This window comes from Meles meles, chromosome 1 (assembly GCF_922984935.1).
Source record: "Meles meles chromosome 1, mMelMel3.1 paternal haplotype, whole genome shotgun sequence".
NCBI classification, from domain to species: domain Eukaryota; kingdom Metazoa; phylum Chordata; class Mammalia; order Carnivora; family Mustelidae; genus Meles; species Meles meles.
The window spans coordinates 186351926-186371172 of NC_060066.1; the positions used below are offsets into that span (position 1 = coordinate 186351926).

Below are 19247 nucleotides of genomic sequence, written 5' to 3' on the forward strand. Positions count from 1 at the left end.
ACCCGAGGGGAAAGCGGCCGCTGGCTAGCTTTTGGCGGGGGGAGGCTAGCTTTTCATTTTTTCCTTTGAGGATCACCATCCTGGGGAAAAAAAGTTGTCAGGCCTCTCCTCTCTCGGGGCCCTTGGACACCAGCGAAGAACACGATCCCCGAAATCCCGAATCCGCGGCAGCCCGCAAGCGCAGCTTCAGGGCCGGTGCTCCTGGGAGCCCGAAAGGCCAAACCCTCCCCAGTCACCACCCCCACCCCCACATTCACTTGGGGACTCAGCCGCCCCCTCCACCCCCCACAGGACACATCCAACATCAGCAACCCGCCAGCAGCGGAGAACGAGTTTAACCAACCCCCGCCCACCCCCACCCCCAGCGGCTCGCGCGCGCACACTCCCCGGGCGGCCCGCCCCCTTCTCACGCCCGGGCCGCGCCTCCCCGCTGCAGCCCATTCCTGTCAGTGCAGCGTCCCCGCCGCCGCCAGCTCCGGCCGGCAGGGTGGACGCCGGATCATGGAAGCCGGGGAGCTCCGGGAGCCCCGCGAGCCCGGGCCGGGGGCAGAGACCGCGGCGGCCCGGTGCTGGGAGGAGACCAAGACTTTCTACGAAAACCTCGCGCCCAAAAAGAAACCCAAATCGGTAACGGCAGGGCCTGGGTACGGGGGGAGGGCAGGGGAAGGGACACCGAGGGAGGGTCGTAAGCCCTCTGGAGAGGGACCCGTGGCAGGCCTCCAGGAGAGGACGCAGCTCCTTCGCACCAGAATGTGCCGGGCCCTTGGCACCGGCTCGCGTTTATTTTGGGAGCTCTGCGCCGGTGTTTTTTTCCCCCGGGCTCGGGTTCCACGCCAGGAACCCCCCTCCCCCATGCTGTCCTCAGGGCCCAGTTCCTCCGAGAGCCCGCAGCCAGGGGCGCGCGGACAGCACTTGTTGGCACAGCGGGTCAGCGGCGCCTGCCCAAAGCGCCCCGGGCTCGGGTAACCTGACCCTGGAAACCCGGCTCCTCGTTGTGCGCTCAGGTCCCTGCCATCTGGGGCATCGGGCTCCGGACCCGAGAGTCTGCGTTCGGGCTCTGGCTCACGGCCCTGCGCTGTGGGCTCCGGGGGCTACGCTGTCCGCGTCCTAAGGGAAGAGAGGTGCACTGGGATCTTCGCCCTACGTTCAGGGCTCCCCACGCTGGACTTTGCGCCACAGCTCCGGGCTCTGGTCCCTTCGCAGTGGGCATCAACATCTCCGTGACTCCCGTGGTGGTCTGGGAGACTCACACGGTGAAGAGAGCTCCTCTTCCCATCGGACAGATTCCTGATGTTCCCGCTGTCCCCTGGGCCTTGCTCATTGCAGCTTCCCAGATCTCAGAGCTTGGGAAGGGGACCGAATAGAGGTTGGCCCAGAGGCATCCTCCAAAAGGTTCCAGCCTGACCTTAAAGCATCCTGCTGCTTCCCTCCAAGGGCCCTTCCCCAGGAGGCCCACCCTGTCAACAGTCATTCCCTGCAGCCTCTCCAGGTCCTGCCTGCTCAGCAGTGGGGACTGAGAGATGAATTTGGTTGAGTCCCTGCCTCAGGAGCTCACAATGCACTGAGGGAGACCCTGGCTGGAGTGAGTGTTCAGATGAAAGACCCTACATGGTCCAGAGAGAGCATACAGGAGTGAGAGACTGCCTGCTAAGGAAGGCTTTGCAGACACAGACTAAGAAAGGCTTTGCAGACGCAGCGTTTGAGCTCAGCTTAAAGGCTGAGTAGGCAGCATTTCCCAGCCAGACTGGGAAACAGGATGGGCAAATGGCTTGAGGATGTCTTTGACACTGAGTGGGAGAATGCAGGATCCTTGGGAGATACATGGGTGGGGTGCCAGAGACCGACATAGGGCCTTGAATGCCATACTCAGGAGCCTGGGTAGTCAGTGGGGTTAGGGGATTTAAAACCAGGTTCCACTGGGGCCCTATGTTTCTGGAGGTCTGCACACATGCGGATCTAATTTATTTTCTTTTTTTCCCACCTACCTCTTAAACAATTAAATGTGTAATAAAACTCAATTCACTCAAATGTGTTATGTGGACATCTTAGCACCTTCAGTACCACCAACATACTAATTTAATGCTGTAAGTTGATTAGTTTGTTGTTGTTGTTGTTTTGGGTTTTTTGTTTGTTTTTTGGTTTGTTTCTCTTTAGCAAACCTCAAGATAAAGCTTTCCCTGGGAACTGTTTTATCTTGAGATTGCTAGCAATTATTGTTGCTGAGTATCTTTAGGCTTGTATTTTAACACAAAACACAAAAAATTTTTTTTGCCATTTGCAACCACTTATCGATGGGACTCAGGACTTTCTAATACTGTGCACAAACCAGTCAAACACAGGAACAAATTAACTAGGTGATGACGTTTAACTCTGCACTGATAGCCTAACCCCTAGGTTCAAATTTATCACTTACACAACCATGCTGTTTCCATTGGTTGACATTATAAGAAATAGATCGTGTACAGGTAATACATTGGAATAAAAAAGTAAACTAGTAAAATAATTGTATGCTAATAAACTGTAGTACTAGCTGATTTACATATTGGGGTTCTGCCCAGTAGTTCATGGAAATAAAAGGTCAACCTGCCTTTTTAAAAGTATGAAAACCATTTTTCAGCAGGGTATTAACTGGTCCCATTTCATCTGAGCTCGACCACTCTGGGGCTGCTTGGGGGATGGATGGGAGACGGTGAGTCCAGCAGCAAGCAGACCAATGAGGAGGCTGGTCCCTGCCTGAGGGGGAACTTTGACTAATCTCATGGCCATGGCTCAGGACATGGACACTGGGGCTGGAGTGGCAAGTAGAGCTCACCAATACATCCCCCTCCCACCCCCCACCCCGTCACAAGGACATGGAGCCAGGGAGCTCAGGCCTAGTTGTCAGTCATGACCCCTGACACCTCACGGGCCTCTGGGAGGTAAGGGGCCTGGCAGCCTCCTAGCCTCTACTCCTTCCTGCAGTAGCCCCTCCTCCCACAAGCTATTTTGAGGGCTTCAGGCCTCCTGGGTCCCATTAGAGCCTAGTCTCATTCCCAGGAGCCTGAGAGAAATATTTAAGCCCTGAAGGCCCAGAGGAGCCCCTCACATCATGGGGTCAGAGGACTCCTCAGTCCAGACCTATCTTGTCCCTCTCTCCTCCAGCAGCTCCTCTCCCAGTAAGACTGTTTGGAAAGAACAGCTTTTGGCTGTGTTCCTCACTTGGGCCCAACAGGCAGAATCATGTTGGTCTAAATGAGAGCTCCTCAGGCAGGCTGGCTCTCCTCCATTAATCCCCCACCTGCCCCCCAGCACCAATGGAAGGCAGAGAACTGGCAGGACCCTAGCTCCTTGGAGCCCATTGTTCACAGGCTGAGTCCCCTGTCTAGGACAAGGGTCCCCCTGATCCATTTCCCAGTCTGGAATCAGGACTTCTTTCTGTGTTCTGGAGGAACAGTTTACTCCTAGTTATGCCTAACAACACGTGAAGGGGTGGTCTCCCTCTGCAGCTAAGCCCAGAGGTGTCTCCAAGTGTTTGGCTTCTCCCCAGCTCAGGCTAGCCTTTTACCTGTCCCTTCAACTCTGTGGGAGCCTGGAGAGGCTGCTCTTTCTGTATCTCTCACAGCAGTTCATGCCCTCTGGGCCCCAAGACCCTACACTCCTTGTACAGTGTGAGAGCAGGTGGAGCTCGTGGAAAGGTCCTTCCCTGGGGACCTCCATTCTGAGGCGAAAGAGAGCCCTGCGGCTTAGAAACTTCAGTCTGGGGGCATTCTCCCCCCACCATTTTCCCAAATCTGGAAGGGGAGGGCTCCCTGGGGCAAGTGTCCCAAGGAAGTGGCTGAAATGGAAGGGGCTGGGGTCATCTGGAAGCTATCCAGGAAGGGTATATGGGAGGGAGGTGGTGCTGCTGTGTGGACAGAGGCCAGGTTAGAGGCCAGAGTCTAGGGCTCTTACCTACCTGGATCTGCCTTGACTTTGCTGTGTGACCTAGAGTGATACTCCGTCCGTCTCTGTGTCTACTTGCCCATTTTTTTTTATATTTTTTTTTTAATATTTTATTTATTTGACAGAGAGAAATCACAACTAGGCAGAGAGGCAGGCAGAGAGAGAGGAGGAAGCAGGCTCCCTGCGGAGCAGAGAGCCGGACGTGGGGCTCGATCCCAGGACCCTGGGATCATGACCTGAGCCGAAGGCAGAGGCTTTAACCCACTGAGCCACCCAGGCGCCCCTCTACTTGCCCATTTTTAAAGGAAGGAAGTGGAGACTCCTAGGGCCAAGACAACTAGGATATCTTTCTTGTGATGACTAGAAATGGGATGGGAGGGGGTGGGGTCTGAGCAGCTCAACCAGAGGGGACCCAGAACGAAGAAGACTGGCAGGGACTGTGGGACAGCAAGAAAGGAGTGAGACCTTGGCTGGCTGCCTGGGCTGGAGCGGCTGGCTTGGGAACCTGCCTGAAGGGACCAGGAGGGCAGCTGGCTCTCTGTCCTTGTTGGGGTGTTGGGCCTGTCCCTGGGAAAGTAAGTCCAGCAGGTGGGGCAAACTCGGTCTCCATTCTGAAGGCCAGCAGGCTTCCTGGGTTTATGAGAGTGGTCTCCCCAACCCCCCAACCCCACCCACACTTACCATCCCTGGCCATCCCTCTATCCTTTGCTTTTGCTTTCCCTTCTTTCCTTGAAAGCTCACAGTTGCCAAGGGGGCTGGGAGGTCCCCAACCCGTGATCACGCAAACAGGGGTGGCTGGCAACAGGGAGAGTACATGGGTTGAGTCCCTAGAAGAGGCACCTGTCCTGCCTGCCACCACCTTTCCCTGACCCTGCTGGCTGCATACACCATCTTTGTTGGGGTCAAAGTTAAAGGTAAACTGAGACTTACTGCATGCGCTCGGGGAACTCTTTGGTCTTCCATTACTGCTTTGAGGTTTAAAGCCTCATTAGCCACTAGCCATTCATAGCTACTCAAATTTAAATTGATTAAAGTTAAACACAATTAGAAATCCCATTCCTCCATCTCACTAGTCACATTGCAAGTGACTGAACATGTCTGTTATCACAGAAAGTTCTACGGGATAATGCTCTTCGAAAAGATGGCACAAATCTCTGCTTAGGGACAGATTGTAAGCTCTGTGGGGGCAGGGATCCTGTCTGTGTTGTTTCCTGCCATGTCCCCAGCACAGTGCCTGTCACATGGTAATCACTCAATGTTACCCGCTGATTGGGTGCCAGGCTTGATTCCAGAAAGCAGCAGTGGAGTTGGGTACGTGGCCGGCAACGCTATCAGGAGCAGGCCCGAATTTGAGGTCCATTTATGAGTCTTGCCCCCATCTTGAGCCTCTGTTTCCTCACATGCAAAGTGCGAATCACCCCCGCATTCTGATCTTCCCCAGGGATTTTTAAGGGTCCAGCCGCTGTCTCTCTCTATTCCACTGAGGGTGGTGAAGGAGTTCTGAGGCCCTCCTGGCTCTTGGGGAAGGCCTCCTAGCACCTGCCCACTCTTCTGGGCTTATCGGCACCCATGCCCCCTGCCCTGGGCTCTGCTCACCTCTGTGAATGCACTGTGTACTTCCTTACTTCCTGATGCCTTCCTTCACCTGATTCCTCCTTCCGAGCTGCACACAAATGCCTCCTCTCCCGTGACAGCCTACTATGAACCCATCATCAAGACTCCGCTTTCCCCTGTATCCTATCACTCATGCCAGCCCCTTTTGTGTCTCTGTTTACCTGCCTTTCTTCCTTATCAGCATGTGACTCTGAGGGCAGAAGCCATGTCACTGCCAGGACCACTTTCCAGGCAGAGCCCAGGGATCTGGCACAAAGAGCTAGTAAATGCTTGTAAAATTTGCATCAACCAGAAACAAACAAACAGACAATAGAGTACCTATAGAAAACTCGGAGCACATTCTCGGAGCACGTACTGTATGTCAAGCAATCTGAACAGATTAGGGTATTGTCCTGGAGTTTCTAGTTCATGTTAAATCTGTCATAGCAAATACTGTTTCTCATTGAAATAGATTATGTGAGAGTTCAGGAGCGTTACAAATTTACTGAGCATCTACTAGGTGCTGGGCACAGTTTTAAGCACTATAGATACTCTGAACGAACAAGATAGTTCTGGCTTATGTTCCCTCCAAACTTAAGCATGGTCCCTTCTTCCTCCCCAGGACTCTGTTTAGACATAGAAATAGGTAAATAAGCAATTAGGGTCATGCTGCATTTAACTAAAAAAGGAAATCTATGGGAGAGGTAGCAAATCTATGACTAGGAGCAAGAAAAGTCTCCTTGCAGGGGACACGTAGTTTGAAACCTGCAGGTTGGGGGGAAGTTAGCTAGATGAAGAGCCAGGCAGAGGGCACGTCACATGCAAAGGCGCAGGGACAGACAGGAAAGGATGCTCTGACATGAGAAAGGTCAGATCGAGCAAAGCTGGATAGCAGAAAGTTGACAGTGCGGAGAGGTAGGCATCTGTCTCCAAGGGCTTCCTACTCCATACTCAAGGCTGTGGAACAGAGTTTGATTGAGAGGAGCGGTTACCACTGAAAGGGGAGGAACATCATCAGATGTGAACTTGAGGACACCCTCTAACAACGATATGGATGACCTAGGGTGGGAGATGGTGATGGACTGGACTTTGATAGGGAGGGCACGGAGAAGTGGATGGATTCTATAGAGTTGACAGGTTTGAGTGATTGATTGATTGATTGGTGTAGGGAGGGGAGCTGAGGAGCGGGGAGGACTTGAGGTTGACTTCTGGGTTTTGGCCTCAGCATTGAGTCCATGGTGGTGCTGAGCATTGAGATGAGGAGGGAGATGGGAGACCAGGTTCGGAGGTGCAGGCGGTGGTGGGAATCCAAACTTGGGCATGTTAAGTTTGAGCGTCTGTTAGCCAGCTGGGGCAATGAGATATATCAGTCTGGATCTCAGGAGAAAGATCTGCGCTAGAGATGAATTTTCTTACATAACTGCCATGTTTCTGGGCACCATTTCTTCCTATAGGGCATGTAGCTCTCATGTTATAATGGAAATAATCTGGAGACCATCTCGAGCATCAGTCACACTCTGGCTACAGGCACTTTATTCGTTTTTCCATTGTGTCCAGATGGCCCACGAGATTGCACACTCCCTGAAGGCATGTCCTCCCACTGGATCATGTTCCTTAGCAGAGAGCCCCCATCAGGTCCTGGCTGGGTCCTGCATGGAAGGGGTCCTGACCCAGGTCTGCCCTTGCCCAAAGCTGGGCACCCAGAGAGGCTGGCACAGGAGACCTGCTTCAGAGAGTGGGAGTAACAGCCCTCCTCCTGCACCTCCACAGCCCAAGCCTCAGAATGCTGTCACCATTGCTGTGTCCTCCCGAGCCTTGTTCCGCATGGACGAGGAGCAGCGCATCTATACGGAGCAGGGCGTGGAGGAGTATGTACGCTACCAGCTGGAACACGAGAATGAGCCCTTCAGCCCGGGGCCAGCCTTCCCTTTTGTGAAGGTGGGTGCCATACAGTGCTTTTGTGAAGATTAGAAAAAAGCCCTCCTGGGTTTGAATAAGGAAAGGGGGCCTCCTCTGGGTAGATGCCAGCCCGCAGGAACACAGCTTGATAAGGGGACAGAGCCATCGTGGGAAGAAGACTCCCTGTCCCCTGCGCTAATGCAATCCCACTCTGGGTCACTAGCTTGGTGAGTGGAGCTGGGCAGGATTTCGGCCCCCACTCACCCTGTATGGAGGAGCCCCTGTGCAGATATCAGCCAGCACAATGGCTGAGGTCAGGATGAGACGGTCCACGTCCACAGCCAGCCCTTGACCATCCCTCTCCGCCCCCATTAGATCCCGGCTCACTCCTCCTCCCCAATGTGGCTACCAACTCCAGATGTCAGTCCTTGGGGTTCTGAGCAGGAGGGTCTCCTCTCCCATCCAGGCTCTGGAGGCTGTGAACAAGAGGCTGCGGGAGCTGTACCCCGATAGTGAGGACATCTTTGATATTGTCCTTGTGACCAACAACCACGCTCAAGTGGGTGTCCGTCTGATCAACAGTATCAACCACTATGGTGAGCATCAGGGGCTTGGCCATGGGACACATCTACTGGATGCTTGCGGATGGGGCCACTCCTCTGGGGTGGGGGTAGTGTGAACCTGAAGCCCAGAGGTACGCTGGTAATCTGGTTCCTCAAGAAAACAAAACAAACCAAAAGAAAAAAACCAAAAAAAAAAAATCCCTGAATGTTTAACCTTCGGCTCCTGCAAGCTGGTGCAGGCCAGCACCGGCACACCACTGTATAGGGCCTGCTGTATTGGGCAGGGCACCTGCTGCCTCCGTGCCTCAGTTTCTCTATCGCTAACGGGGCTCATGGGCCTTACAAGGCTGCTAGGAGAAGCAGGTGCAATTGTCAGAGTGAAGGGACTTTGTGTCTTAGTCCAAACTCTTTTTTTTTTTTTAAGATTTTATTTATTTATTTGACAGACAGAGATCACAAGTAGGCAGAGAGGCAGGCATAGAGAGAGAGAGAAGGAAGCAGGCTCCCCAGTGAGCAGAGAGCCCGATGCGGGGCTGGATCCCAGGACCCTGAGATCATGACCTGAGCTGAAGGCAGAGATTTAACCCACTGAGCCACCCAGGCGCCCCTTAGTCCAAACTCTTGATTCAAAGTAACAGACCCTCCAGAGCTAGCCTACGCTGAAGAGAATCTTAGCAGGTTAAAAGGATGTCTCTTAGACCCACAGGGCAGGAAGTAAAACTGGGCCCAGAGCAGCCTGAATCCAAGTACTGGAAATCTATCTCTCCTGGGCTTTTTCTCTCCGGGCCACGTGAGCCCCTATTTCCGCTTCTCTTGGCACGTCTGTTTCCAGCCCCTCCCCACACCCACATCTCTTTTCCCAAACTAGATCTCTCTGCTTTTCCTGAATATGGCCAAAATTTATACGTTTACAAATCCTTGTTTTAAGCAACCAACAGAGTTTGGTGGCATTTCGTAATCCTTATTTCAAATTTCTGGGAGCAGAGTGATACTCAAAACATTTAACTACCTTAGGACACAGGCACAGAGTGATCAAGAGACACCAGCCGTAGTACTGGCGCAGGGCCCTGCAGGGCCCCTGCCGCACCAGGAATTAGGCCTTCCGTTGTGGATTGTCCCACATGAGGAGCTGGGGTAGTCGTGATGGAGTGACTCAGTAGGCCCAGAGCAGCGGCCTCTTGTCAACTGACAAATCCACTCCTGCCGCTGTGCGTAGGGGTACTGGGTGACCATCTGCCCGGGCTTGGAAAGGATCTGATCAGCCCAGCTTGGGTCAGGTGTATGTCCCTATCCAATCAGCTATGGCCAGGAGGGCCGGCCTCTGGCTGGAGACCTACCTTCTGTAGTAGTAGTAGTAGTAGTAGTAGTAGTAGTAGTAGTAGTAGTAGTAGTGTGATTATCTGACAAGAGGACATTACCGTGGGCCAGGGGGTCACTCCTGGTTAGTCATCCATATTTCATGGGTGAAGGATGGAGGGGCTCAGAGAGGGGACATGTGGTCTACGATCACTCCGAGAATCGCTCTGCTGCCCCATCACCACTCAGAGCCAAGATGGAGCCCACTGGACATGGAGGGACTCCTCTGAGGCCCTGAGGGTTGACTCAGGCATCACCTAGGTGCTCTCTGCCTCCTCCCCAGACCTGTTCATTGAGCGGTTCTGCATGACAGGTGGGAATAGCCCCATCTGCTACCTCAAGGCCTATCACACCAACCTCTACTTGTCAGCTGATGCGGAGAAAGTGCGGGAAGCCATTGATGAAGGTCAGTCATGCTGGGGAGGGAGAATGTGGGGAGTCTGACAAAAGGGTTGCAGAGGTTGGGCGGGCGGCGGGGGGGGAAGGGGGGCTGGCCCTAAAGCTCTAAGCAGATGCTAGGGGTTACTATGGTAATAGGAAAGGGAGTGCCTTCCTTAATTCCTGTGACCTGTCAGGTAAACTGAGAATAAGGCCCACCTGTTCCTCTGATTGCCCTTCCTTTCCACTCTCCCACATTCCACCCTCCCGTGGTAAGGATGCCTTTACTCATCAGCATTCTCCAGGCTTCTCTTCCTGTGGAAACCCTCCTTACAACCTGGAAGGCTACTCACTTTTAAGAACACTCCAGGTTGGTAGTTCTGATGCCTGTGTGACCAGAAGCAGCCTCTGCCCCCCGTCTGGGCCAGTGGGGAGGAAGGTCAGTATCTAGTTCCTCCTGAGCCCTGGGGTCTGGGAAACGGCTGGCCTTCCATCTGCCGGCCTGGCCGGTGCTGAGGTGAGGTTAGGAGACCCAGCCGCAAGGACTGACAAAGAGAATCTCCCTCCATGGGTCTCTGTCAAGGGACAGTTTAGGGTTAAACTGTGGGAACCTGGTATCCCACAGTCCTGGTTCTCCAGACACCGTGTGTATCCCTGTTGCTCATGGAAGAAAACAGGCCCACAGGGGAGGAAGGACTGCTGCACTGCCCACGTGGGCTCCTCAGGCTGAACACTCCCGGCAGATTTCACTATCAACCAGCAATATATTCACTTTTTTTTTTTAATTTAAAGATTTTTAAAAATTTATTTTTGCGTACGCGAGAGAGAGCACACGCAAGAGAGAGATAGCACCCACGAGAGAGAGAGAAAGCGAGTGCGGGCGAGCATGGGTGGGAGGGAAGGGCCAGAGAAAGAAGCAGACTCTCCCCTGAGCAGGGAGCCCAACGCGGGACTCCATCCCAGAACCCTGGGATCATAACCTGAGTCACCCAGGTGCCCTACTTTTTTTTTTCTTTTCTTTTTTAATATCCACTGTTTTCTCCCTCTTTCATGCTGTCTCCTGCCTAGAAGCCTGGCCTCTTACCTCGCTATGCCTCATTCCTCTGTGTTGCTTTGGGCTATAAGAGGCTTGCTTTAACCAGAAACCAGAAGCGATTTCCCTAGGCGGATGGCACACCCTCTGGGTGTCTGGTTGGGGCCTTGGCACTAACCTGAGTGCGTGCCTCTCCACATCTGTAATTTGAGTGCCTGCTAGCAAACAGGGGATGGTCAGGAGGGAGACCCTGCCCCTAGCTGGGTGGTGCTGGTTTCTCTTGGCTCCAGTGTTGCAGGCACTGAGAAGGTGCCAGGCCTGATGCCCGGGAGCATCTTCTGGCTGCTGAAGTTGCTGGGAGCCTGACACTGCTTTCTCCTGGAGTTCCAAGAGCAGAGCTGAATGCAGCCCTTGGGAGATGACCAGTAGAGAACAGACCCCCAGGCCTCCAGCCTCCTAGCACTGGCTCTCTGCTGCCCAGTGCAGCTCCAGTCTGGGGCCTGGGCTCCCACGGGCATCCTTGACTCCTGGAGAAGCCCAGGGTGGCAGAGTCTGTACATGGTCAGATGGCATTGGTACTGCCCTTTTTGGTCACCAATGTTGCCTCAAGGAACCCTGAGTGGGGTATCCCTGGGGCCATTGTGGCAGTGAACTGGGGTACCTGTAGACCTCAGCCTGGGATTCCAGCTCCAGAGCTCGAACACCGTTAATTCTACCTTGGTCCAGAGAGGGTGTTGATTACTTGCAGGAATCAACAGTAGAGAGTAACTGAGGCCAACCCAGCCCACCCCCACTGTGCCTGTGAGGATCTCCTAGAAGGACAGCAGTGGCCTGGGGGACCCTTCCTTCCAGTCAGGATTGACATTCAGCAGGTCCATACCAGCGTGACCTTACTAGATTTTAAGGAATTGAAATTTCTCCATACGGATTGGTAAACAGCTATTTCCCTGAATCCTCTGACTTAACCTCTGTTTCTGGAGCGCCTCCCCCCACCCCACCCCCCGCTGACCTTCCCACAAAGCAGCAACTAAGGGGAAACCCTGACATGGGCCAGGGCCCTCTGAGCCCTCCTCAGAGCAAAAGCCGCTGTTCATCCTTATTGACCAGTTTTTAAATATTCTGAGTATGAGCTCCCATTAGTCTTGCCCTGAGTCCTGGGAGAGGCTGGGGCAGGGGGCCAAAGGCAGCCTGAGATGGCCTTCTCTTGGCCCCAGGTCGCTGAGGCACCTGTCAGGGGCCCCTATTGCCTAGATGAAGGCAGACAACACTTGCCTCTCTTTGCCTAGGGATCGCAGCGGCCACCATCTTCAGCCCCAGCAGGGATGTAGCTGTGTCCCAGAGCCAGCTGCGCGTGGCCTTCGATGGGGATGCTGTGCTTTTCTCGGATGAGTCGGAACGCATCGTCAAGGCCCACGGGTTGGACAGGTTCTTTGAGCATGAGAAGGCCCACGAGAACAAACCTTTGGCCCAGGTGCTGCATACACTCCCCAGAACCCCTGAGAGGAGCGAGGCGGGTCCCCTAAACTTGCCCTTGGCTGGAACGTCAAGCCCAGAACCAAATCCCAGGCCCAACCCAGAATCCAGACAGTTCCCCCCACCAGGCCTCCAGTCCTCATCCTTCTCACCTGACTCCTGGCCCCTCAATGTGTTTCTCCACCTTCATTGACCCTCGTCCCCCTCACTGAAGTCCTATCCTCCACCTCTGAAGCCCCCATTCTCTCTCTAAGCTCCCCTGCCCTCTGATGCTTCCTTCCTCTTTCTGAAAGCCTTATTCTGTCTCCAAAGCTGCCATCTTCTCTCTGGAACCCTCATCCCCTCTCTGAGATTTGCCCACCCCTCTGAGTAGTCTCCCAGGTCCCAGGTCTTCAAGAAGCCCCTGTTTCCCTTACTGGAGGAGAGGAAAATCTGCGCAACTCCTCAGGGGGCAGGGAGACCCCACTGGTTCTGGGGTCTGGAGCAATCCACTGCTTTGGGCCACACCAGCCTTCCTACCTCCTGCCATCCATCCCTTGGCCGGGAGGCTTGGGGACCCTTCCACTGCTTGGAGTCTCCCTGAGAGTAGAATATGCCAGGAAGCCTAGAGAAAATTCCCTGGGTTTGGAGGTGTTGGGATCCGCAGACCTCCTGGGAGGTCCTATTTGTGCTTTTAACAAAAGTCTGGGTGTGCAATAATCCCAGAACTCTTTCCCCAAGAGCTCAGCAGGCTTTTAGTGGCAGCTCCCAGATACTCATCTGACTTCCGTTCTTGTGGAGTCCTCCTGAAATCTCTGGCAACCCAGGGCAGGACCAGTTTTACCACTAAGTGGTAGCCAGAGGCCCAGGAAACCACTGCTTGCTCCAGGTCACCCAGCCAGGGAGGGGTCTCTAAGATTAGAAGCCCACCTGCCCTCGTTTCCAGCACTGATGCAGCTTTCCCCTTCACCGGCATCTAGTTCTTTATTCACACATCCTCCTTCAGCTTTGTTGTTCTGGGCACGGCAGAGAGTCAGTCTTTTCCCTGACCCTAGAGAGCTGGGGCGTGACATCCTGAGCCACCTGTGCCCAATGGGCAGGGTTGATGTTTGGCAGGTACATATTGGTCAGTCTGTCCCCGCTGTTTGCAGCTGGAGTCCATTCTGATTGGGGGGTGCCCATCCCATAGTCACTAAAATATCCTCCCGGCTGATATTGCACAGAAGGGCACACTTACGCAGCTGCACGACAGACAACCACGTACCTACAGGGCACATAGATGGACATACATAGCGACAGTTGCCCTGGGATGGTTATTGTGACCCAGACAGCCCCAATCACAGCAATGTGGATGCCCAGACTGACAGAGGTACCTACAGACCCACTGACGCACACAGTGGCCCCAGCAGGTGTAGCAGAGCTGGGAGATTTAGGGGTCTCGAAAAGCTTTCCCACCCCAAACAGCAGGACCCTAGTGCTTTTGGGAGGAGCCCTGCCAGAGAGGGGGCAAATGTTTGGGAGACAGAGGATCTCACCATGTTCCCTTGCCTTCTCCTAGGGCCCCTTGAAGGGCTTTCTGGAGGCGCTGGGTAGGCTGCAGAAGAAGTTCTACTCCAAGGGCCTGCGGCTGGAGTGTCCGATCCGTACCTACTTGGTGACAGCACGCAGTGCAGCCAGCTCGGGGGCCCGGGCTCTCAAGACCCTGCGCAGCTGGGGCCTGGAGACGGATGAGGCCTTGTTCCTTGCAGGAGCGCCCAAGGGCCCCCTCCTTGAGAAGATCCGCCCACACATCTTCTTCGATGACCAGATGTTCCACGTGGCCGGGGCTCAGGAGATGGGCACGGTGGCCGCCCATGTGCCTTACGGTGTGGCCCAGAAGCCCCGGCCGCCTGCGCCTCTGAAGCCAGCCCCAGCTGCGCAGTGAGCCGCCAGCTTCACTGACCTGCAGGGTTGTGGTCACGGATCCCTGTCTGTATTCCATCCCAATGTCCAGTGGACCCTTCTAGTTCCTCACCGCTCTGTCCTTCTGCACGTCTGCCCTCATCCCCACGAGTGAGGAACTTGTAGGGAATTGACCCAGCACCCTCCACAGCCCTCCTGCAGGACGAACCCTGTGCCATGATCCTGGCTGGAAGAGTAAGATTGCAGAGTAGCTGGGTTTCGGGGGGGGAGGAGGGTGGGTTGATGGGAATGAGAGTGACAGTGTCAGAGGAGCCAGGCTGCCTCCAAGCGGGCTTGGGATGAAGACTAGTTCAGTGCAGTGCAAAGAACTTGGCTTTGAGAGAGAAGGCATCTGGCTTCCAAGCTCTGTGGCGGCGTGAACTGACGACCTGGGGTAAGTCCCTCCCTTTCATGGGCCTCAGTTCCGGCATCTTGTAGGTGGTTTTCCATCTCTCTTGGAGCTGCATTGGCATGGTTTAATAAGATTGCCAGGCCCAGGGCTGCTGCCAGACCGTAGGGTACCTTTGTGCAATTAGAGGAGAACACTGTATCAAGAATGAATTTCAAAAGACTACCCTTGCTCTGCGCTGACCCAGATCCACTCTGGGGTACGTGGCTTGCTCAGAAGCCCGTAGCCTGTATCTCAGCCCCCACGGACTCCTCGGCTCAGAGGTCTTTGTCAAAGGAGCAAAATGCACAGTCGTCCGCAGCAACCCTACCTCTCATTCTGCACGTTTGGAAACCACAAGACAAGATGACCTGTCTGCTTCCCATGATCTTCCACTGTGAGTCCCCCGTCCGGGGGGTCAGCTGCCAGGAGCAGGGTTTGTGGAAGGAAAGAGGAGTGAACTTAACCTGCACGCAAACTCTGCTTCCGCCAGCAGGGGGCACTGCGGGCTCTTCCCCAGGAGGAGCTTTCTGGATCGCCTGCTCAGGGCTTCCTTTGCTTTTGCTTTTAGCCAAAGTTTAGTTGTTCCTGCCTGCCACCCCTCTCCCCTCAACTCTCAGTCCTTTGGTTACCGTGTTTTGCTGTGCTGCCAAGCAGCTTTGCCAGCGGGGAAGAGGTAGGGTGCTGGGGTTCGCTGTTGTGGCCCAAATGCAGGGGAATAAAGCTCAGTGGCTGAAGTGGGAGGGTGTCCGGCTTGCCCCTGAGAGAAGGCCTGCCCAGGGTGACATGGGAAAATCTGGTCTGAGGCAGTGACCCATTAGACAGGAAGGAGCTGAAAGGTGCACTAGCAAGATCCTCCAGCTATGGGACTATGAGTGGAAGAAGCACTGAGCTCTTTGTCACCAGGATGCTGTGCAAGGGACGCCAGAATGAGGTGACCTCTCCCTGCAGTGTGCCAGTGAATCCCCCATTCGCAGGAGCCTCTGCAGCCTCTTTGTCACCACTTCTAGGGGAGAACGCTCACTCTTTAATGAGTCCGCTTTTTTTGCTAACGAGCCTGGCTCTCTTTATGAAGGGAGGGTGTGAACATGGATGGCTGGTCCCTCAGGAAGACTCAGAACAGGTGAGCAGCCATCTGAGAGGGCAGGCGACCGATTATCTGGCTCCTGGGCCATCCCAGCTGTAATCAAGCACTTTGTGAAGGAAGCCAAAGGTCCCATCATAGGGAGCCTAGCCTGGAGGAGTGTGTGTGAGAGAACTGGACTGCTGGTGAGGGCGGGAAAAGGAGGTAAAGGGCTACCTTGGGCCTGACCTTTGTCATTTTGTGGACTCAGTGCAGGATCTGAATGGGGACAGGTTCAGGGCAGTGTATGGCAAGGTAGTAGTTGCAGAAAGATCATCCAGGATGGAAGACAAAGTGAGGAGACAGAAGTGTTTCCAAGGTGAGCAATAATTTGGGCCGGAAGAGGAATGCCAGGCTGGGTTTGCACTCTCCGTGTGTGAAGCTGGGCTGGGGAGTGGGGGAAGGGGGAATGTCAAGGCCATACTGAGTTTCTGGGGCAGACCCCGCCACTGATCGCCTTATCATGGGAGGGGCATGTGATGATGATATCTTCGTACAGGTCCTTCAATCCACAACCAGGATCCATCTGGCCAACAGAGGAGGCCTCAGGGCAGGGGGCCTGGTTTTGAGCTCTTCCCTCTGCTCCAAGCCCAGCCAGAGATACTAGGAGACGTAAGAGCCGCCTCTAGGAAAACAACTGAGAGAGGAATTCAGCTTTGATCTTGGCTGAACCATGAAAGGCCCTCTGTCCTTTCCTCAGTCAGAATCACCCCCTTGGATGAGCCTCTAGGGCTCCAGAGCCAGCCAGAGCCATATGCAGCCTACAAAGCTGGCACAGTTGAGGTTCAAAGAATGGTATTAGCCTGCTTGACCAGAATGGGGTATGTACATTAGGCACCAGATGGCACCTAATTAAGATAAACCCTAGGGATTCTGGGAACCAAGAGGTCTTGCCTCCAGGACCTAATGATAAACAGCCCTGCTCCTTCCAGGTCTTTCAGGAAGCAGAAAAATATGATGCTGGAAGGAGAAAGATAAGGGGCAGTAAAAGCTGTGGATTTCACGGGAGCCACCAGTAACAGACACAGACAGCCCTGGGCATTGAGAGCCACTGGGATCTGGTTCTGTTATTGAAACCGTAAATGAGCATCTCGGGCCTGGAAAAAAGCTTTAGGGGGCTGGAGTAAAAGGCCAGAATCCTGGGAGCAGGGGAGGCAGCAGCCAGACACAGGTTCTGATTCTTTCCAGTGATGAGGAGGAACCCCAGGCAAGGAGCATTGTGCATTGGTTCCACCAGCAAATTGAAATGCCAGGTGAGCATTACAGCTTGTACTGGACTGCAGCACTAGGGCAGGGGGTCCCACCTCCTGAAATGCTGGACCCCTGGAGCCCATAGCTCTGCCCCTTGACAAGTCCCCTGGAATGCTTCCCAGGAAGTGCTTGCCCACGCTGTCCCAGACCCAGGGGAATCTGCCAGTGAGCAGGAAACCAAGCCCGGTTCCTAGACACTGAGCCTGCAAAGATCATCGCAAAGCTGCTCCCTCCTTTCCCCAGGTGCCCAATCAGAATGGCAGGGATGGAGCAGAAAGCGCTAGGAGAAACCAAAACCTGTGAGAAGCTCAAACGTGAGATGGATCCGGGATCATGATGATATCCAGCTGGTGTGACTGGTGAGCACCCCCACACCAAACTGGTGATTAACACATGGAAATACCTCTATGACAGTTGCAAAATAGCGCTGGCCCAAGCCCCCGAGTGCCCCTCCGTGGCCTCTGCTGCACTGGCCTCCTTCCACTGTGACAATGCCGTCTTCCCACAATTCAGCAAAAGCGGTGTCCGGGTGGCTGTGCTGGCCCAATGGCCATCGTCCACTCTAGTTGCTCCTCTAGAGAGAGTAACTTAGCCAGAGTCCCTCAGCTGGTGAGTGGCAACACTGGCAATGAGCCCATGTCTGTCTCTTGGGACCCAGGCTCTCAGCCATTCTGCCGTTCAGCCCAGACAGCATAGAGGCCGCAAGAGAAGCTTCGTGACAGAGGAGATTGCCCACCAGTTAGCATGCTGACCTCCTTCCTGTTAAACTGCTATACAACATGTGGTTCATTGCTGTTGTAGTGTCCTAAGTAGCTAGGAAGAATTTAAATTAGAGCCAGACATTTGCAGAGCTGCTGAAGCATCACCCAAGTTCTCTGGAACCCAGTCTGAAGGCCCTTGTGTGGAGCTCATACAGGGTTTAACTGATGATGAGCCAAATCCCGCTCACCACCTGTTTTTGTAAAGAAACTTTCATCAGAACACAGCCATGCCTGCTGGTTTTGCACACAATAGCAGAATCGAGTTGTTTCAACAGAGACCAAGGAGCTGAAAATATTTATCTGACCCTGGACTGAGGCAAACACCCGCAGCCTGCCCCTTCGTGGGAGAGACCAGCTCATATCCACCCAAGTGCTGGAGGCAGAGGCTGGTTTTCACGGCCAAGGGTGGGCAACATGGGCAGGCTCCGTGCCCATCTGCAGGGATCGTTAGGGCTGCAGAAAATCATAGGCACTAGTTGAGTACCGTGATGTTGAACACAAGAGATCCTTGGTATTGGAGGATTTCAGATTTCAGGTTTTGACCATTTCCAAGTGCCCCATGGCCTGTTATAATTTGAAATGTTGTTGACTCATAAAGTTGACTCGGGTGTGCCCTCCTCAGCTGATGGGTGATGGCAGGGAGCAGGACCCTTGGCTAGGGCTGAGCCCAGCTGGCTGTTCAGCACCTGCTCGGCGTGCCTTTGTGGTTCTCAGCTCGTCATTGCCCTCCTAGGCCTCTTGGGAAATGAAAAGTGCTGGTAGGTGGATGGGCTTTAGCTACATATTGGTTATGGATATAATGGAGTGGCCGATGTTGACTTCAGCACTCTGATCTAACAAGTCATCCGTATGCTCTCCGTGGAAGCAGGAACAAGTTCATGAGGGCAGCTCCAGCGAGTGCTTTAGGTGGCCCAGAACCTACTGATCAAGCAAGAGCTAAAACTCCAGTGAAAGTGAAAACGACAATCGTCTTGGGCTGTGCGGGTGTGAGCAATGCACATACCCTCATGGTGGAACTGCGGATCAGGAGAAATCTGGGACCTGGCAGCCACAGGAGTTTACCCAGTCTCCAGGATCCGCTGCAAGAAAAGCAAGTACAAAAGTGGTCCCACCTATAGACATGACTGTTCCATCATGATACTCTTGTCTCTTAAGCCCAGACTTGGCCTCAGAATCCTTCTCAACCCAGCATTCCAGGAGCCCCTACTAGCAAGTTGGAGTTGGCACAGAAGATGGAACTCTATTCTGACATGTTTGTCGGTGTGGGGTTCTGCTTTCCAGGGCCTCTGCAAGGCCCTGTTTATTCTCTGATGGCACGGTACCACTCAGAATCCGGAGGTCTCACCCTACTCGGCAGGAGGGGTGGATGGGGGGATGGAGGGGGGATGGCAGGCATCCTGGGGTTGGCGGCTTCCCCAGACTGCGTGCGTAGGTCCCTGTTCTCTGGGTTTCACCAGCTCAAGGCAAAGCGCGAAAATTCTTCCCATCAGTAGGTGGCGCTAGAGGCCAGCACCCCGCCATTGGCAAAAGTTCCTGGTTTTCTTCATTGGTTAATTTTCTCTACTGTGGTACTTGGTGCTGTGCTGGA

The 19247-nt window shown here is 54.1% G+C and overlaps 1 protein-coding gene across 1 annotated transcript; it reads left to right on the forward strand.

Moving 5' to 3' along the window:
* The first annotated feature begins 443 nt into the window (after nucleotides 1-443).
* NT5C1A (5'-nucleotidase, cytosolic IA) lies at nucleotides 444-19010 on the forward strand. The gene is made up of 6 exons (XM_045992628.1): nucleotides 444-627; nucleotides 7285-7452; nucleotides 7880-8009; nucleotides 9616-9738; nucleotides 12030-12214; nucleotides 13754-19010. The coding sequence occupies exons 1-6, from the start codon at nucleotides 502-504 to the stop codon at nucleotides 14117-14119; spliced, it is 1098 nt and encodes a 365-aa protein (XP_045848584.1). The 5' UTR covers nucleotides 444-501; the 3' UTR covers nucleotides 14120-19010.
* The last annotated feature ends 237 nt before the right edge of the window (nucleotides 19011-19247 follow it).

Bases quoted from the DNA above. Each gene is read 5' to 3' on its own strand.
- NT5C1A (XM_045992628.1), top strand. From the start codon at position 502: ATGGAAGCCGGGGAGCTCCGGGAGCCCCGCGAGCCCGGGCCGGGGGCA. The intron at 628-7,284 runs GTAACGGCAGGG...GCACCTCCACAG, and splicing joins CCAAAAAGAAACCCAAATCG to CCCAAGCCTCAGAATGCTGT. The intron at 7,453-7,879 runs GTGGGTGCCATA...TCTCCCATCCAG, and splicing joins CAGCCTTCCCTTTTGTGAAG to GCTCTGGAGGCTGTGAACAA.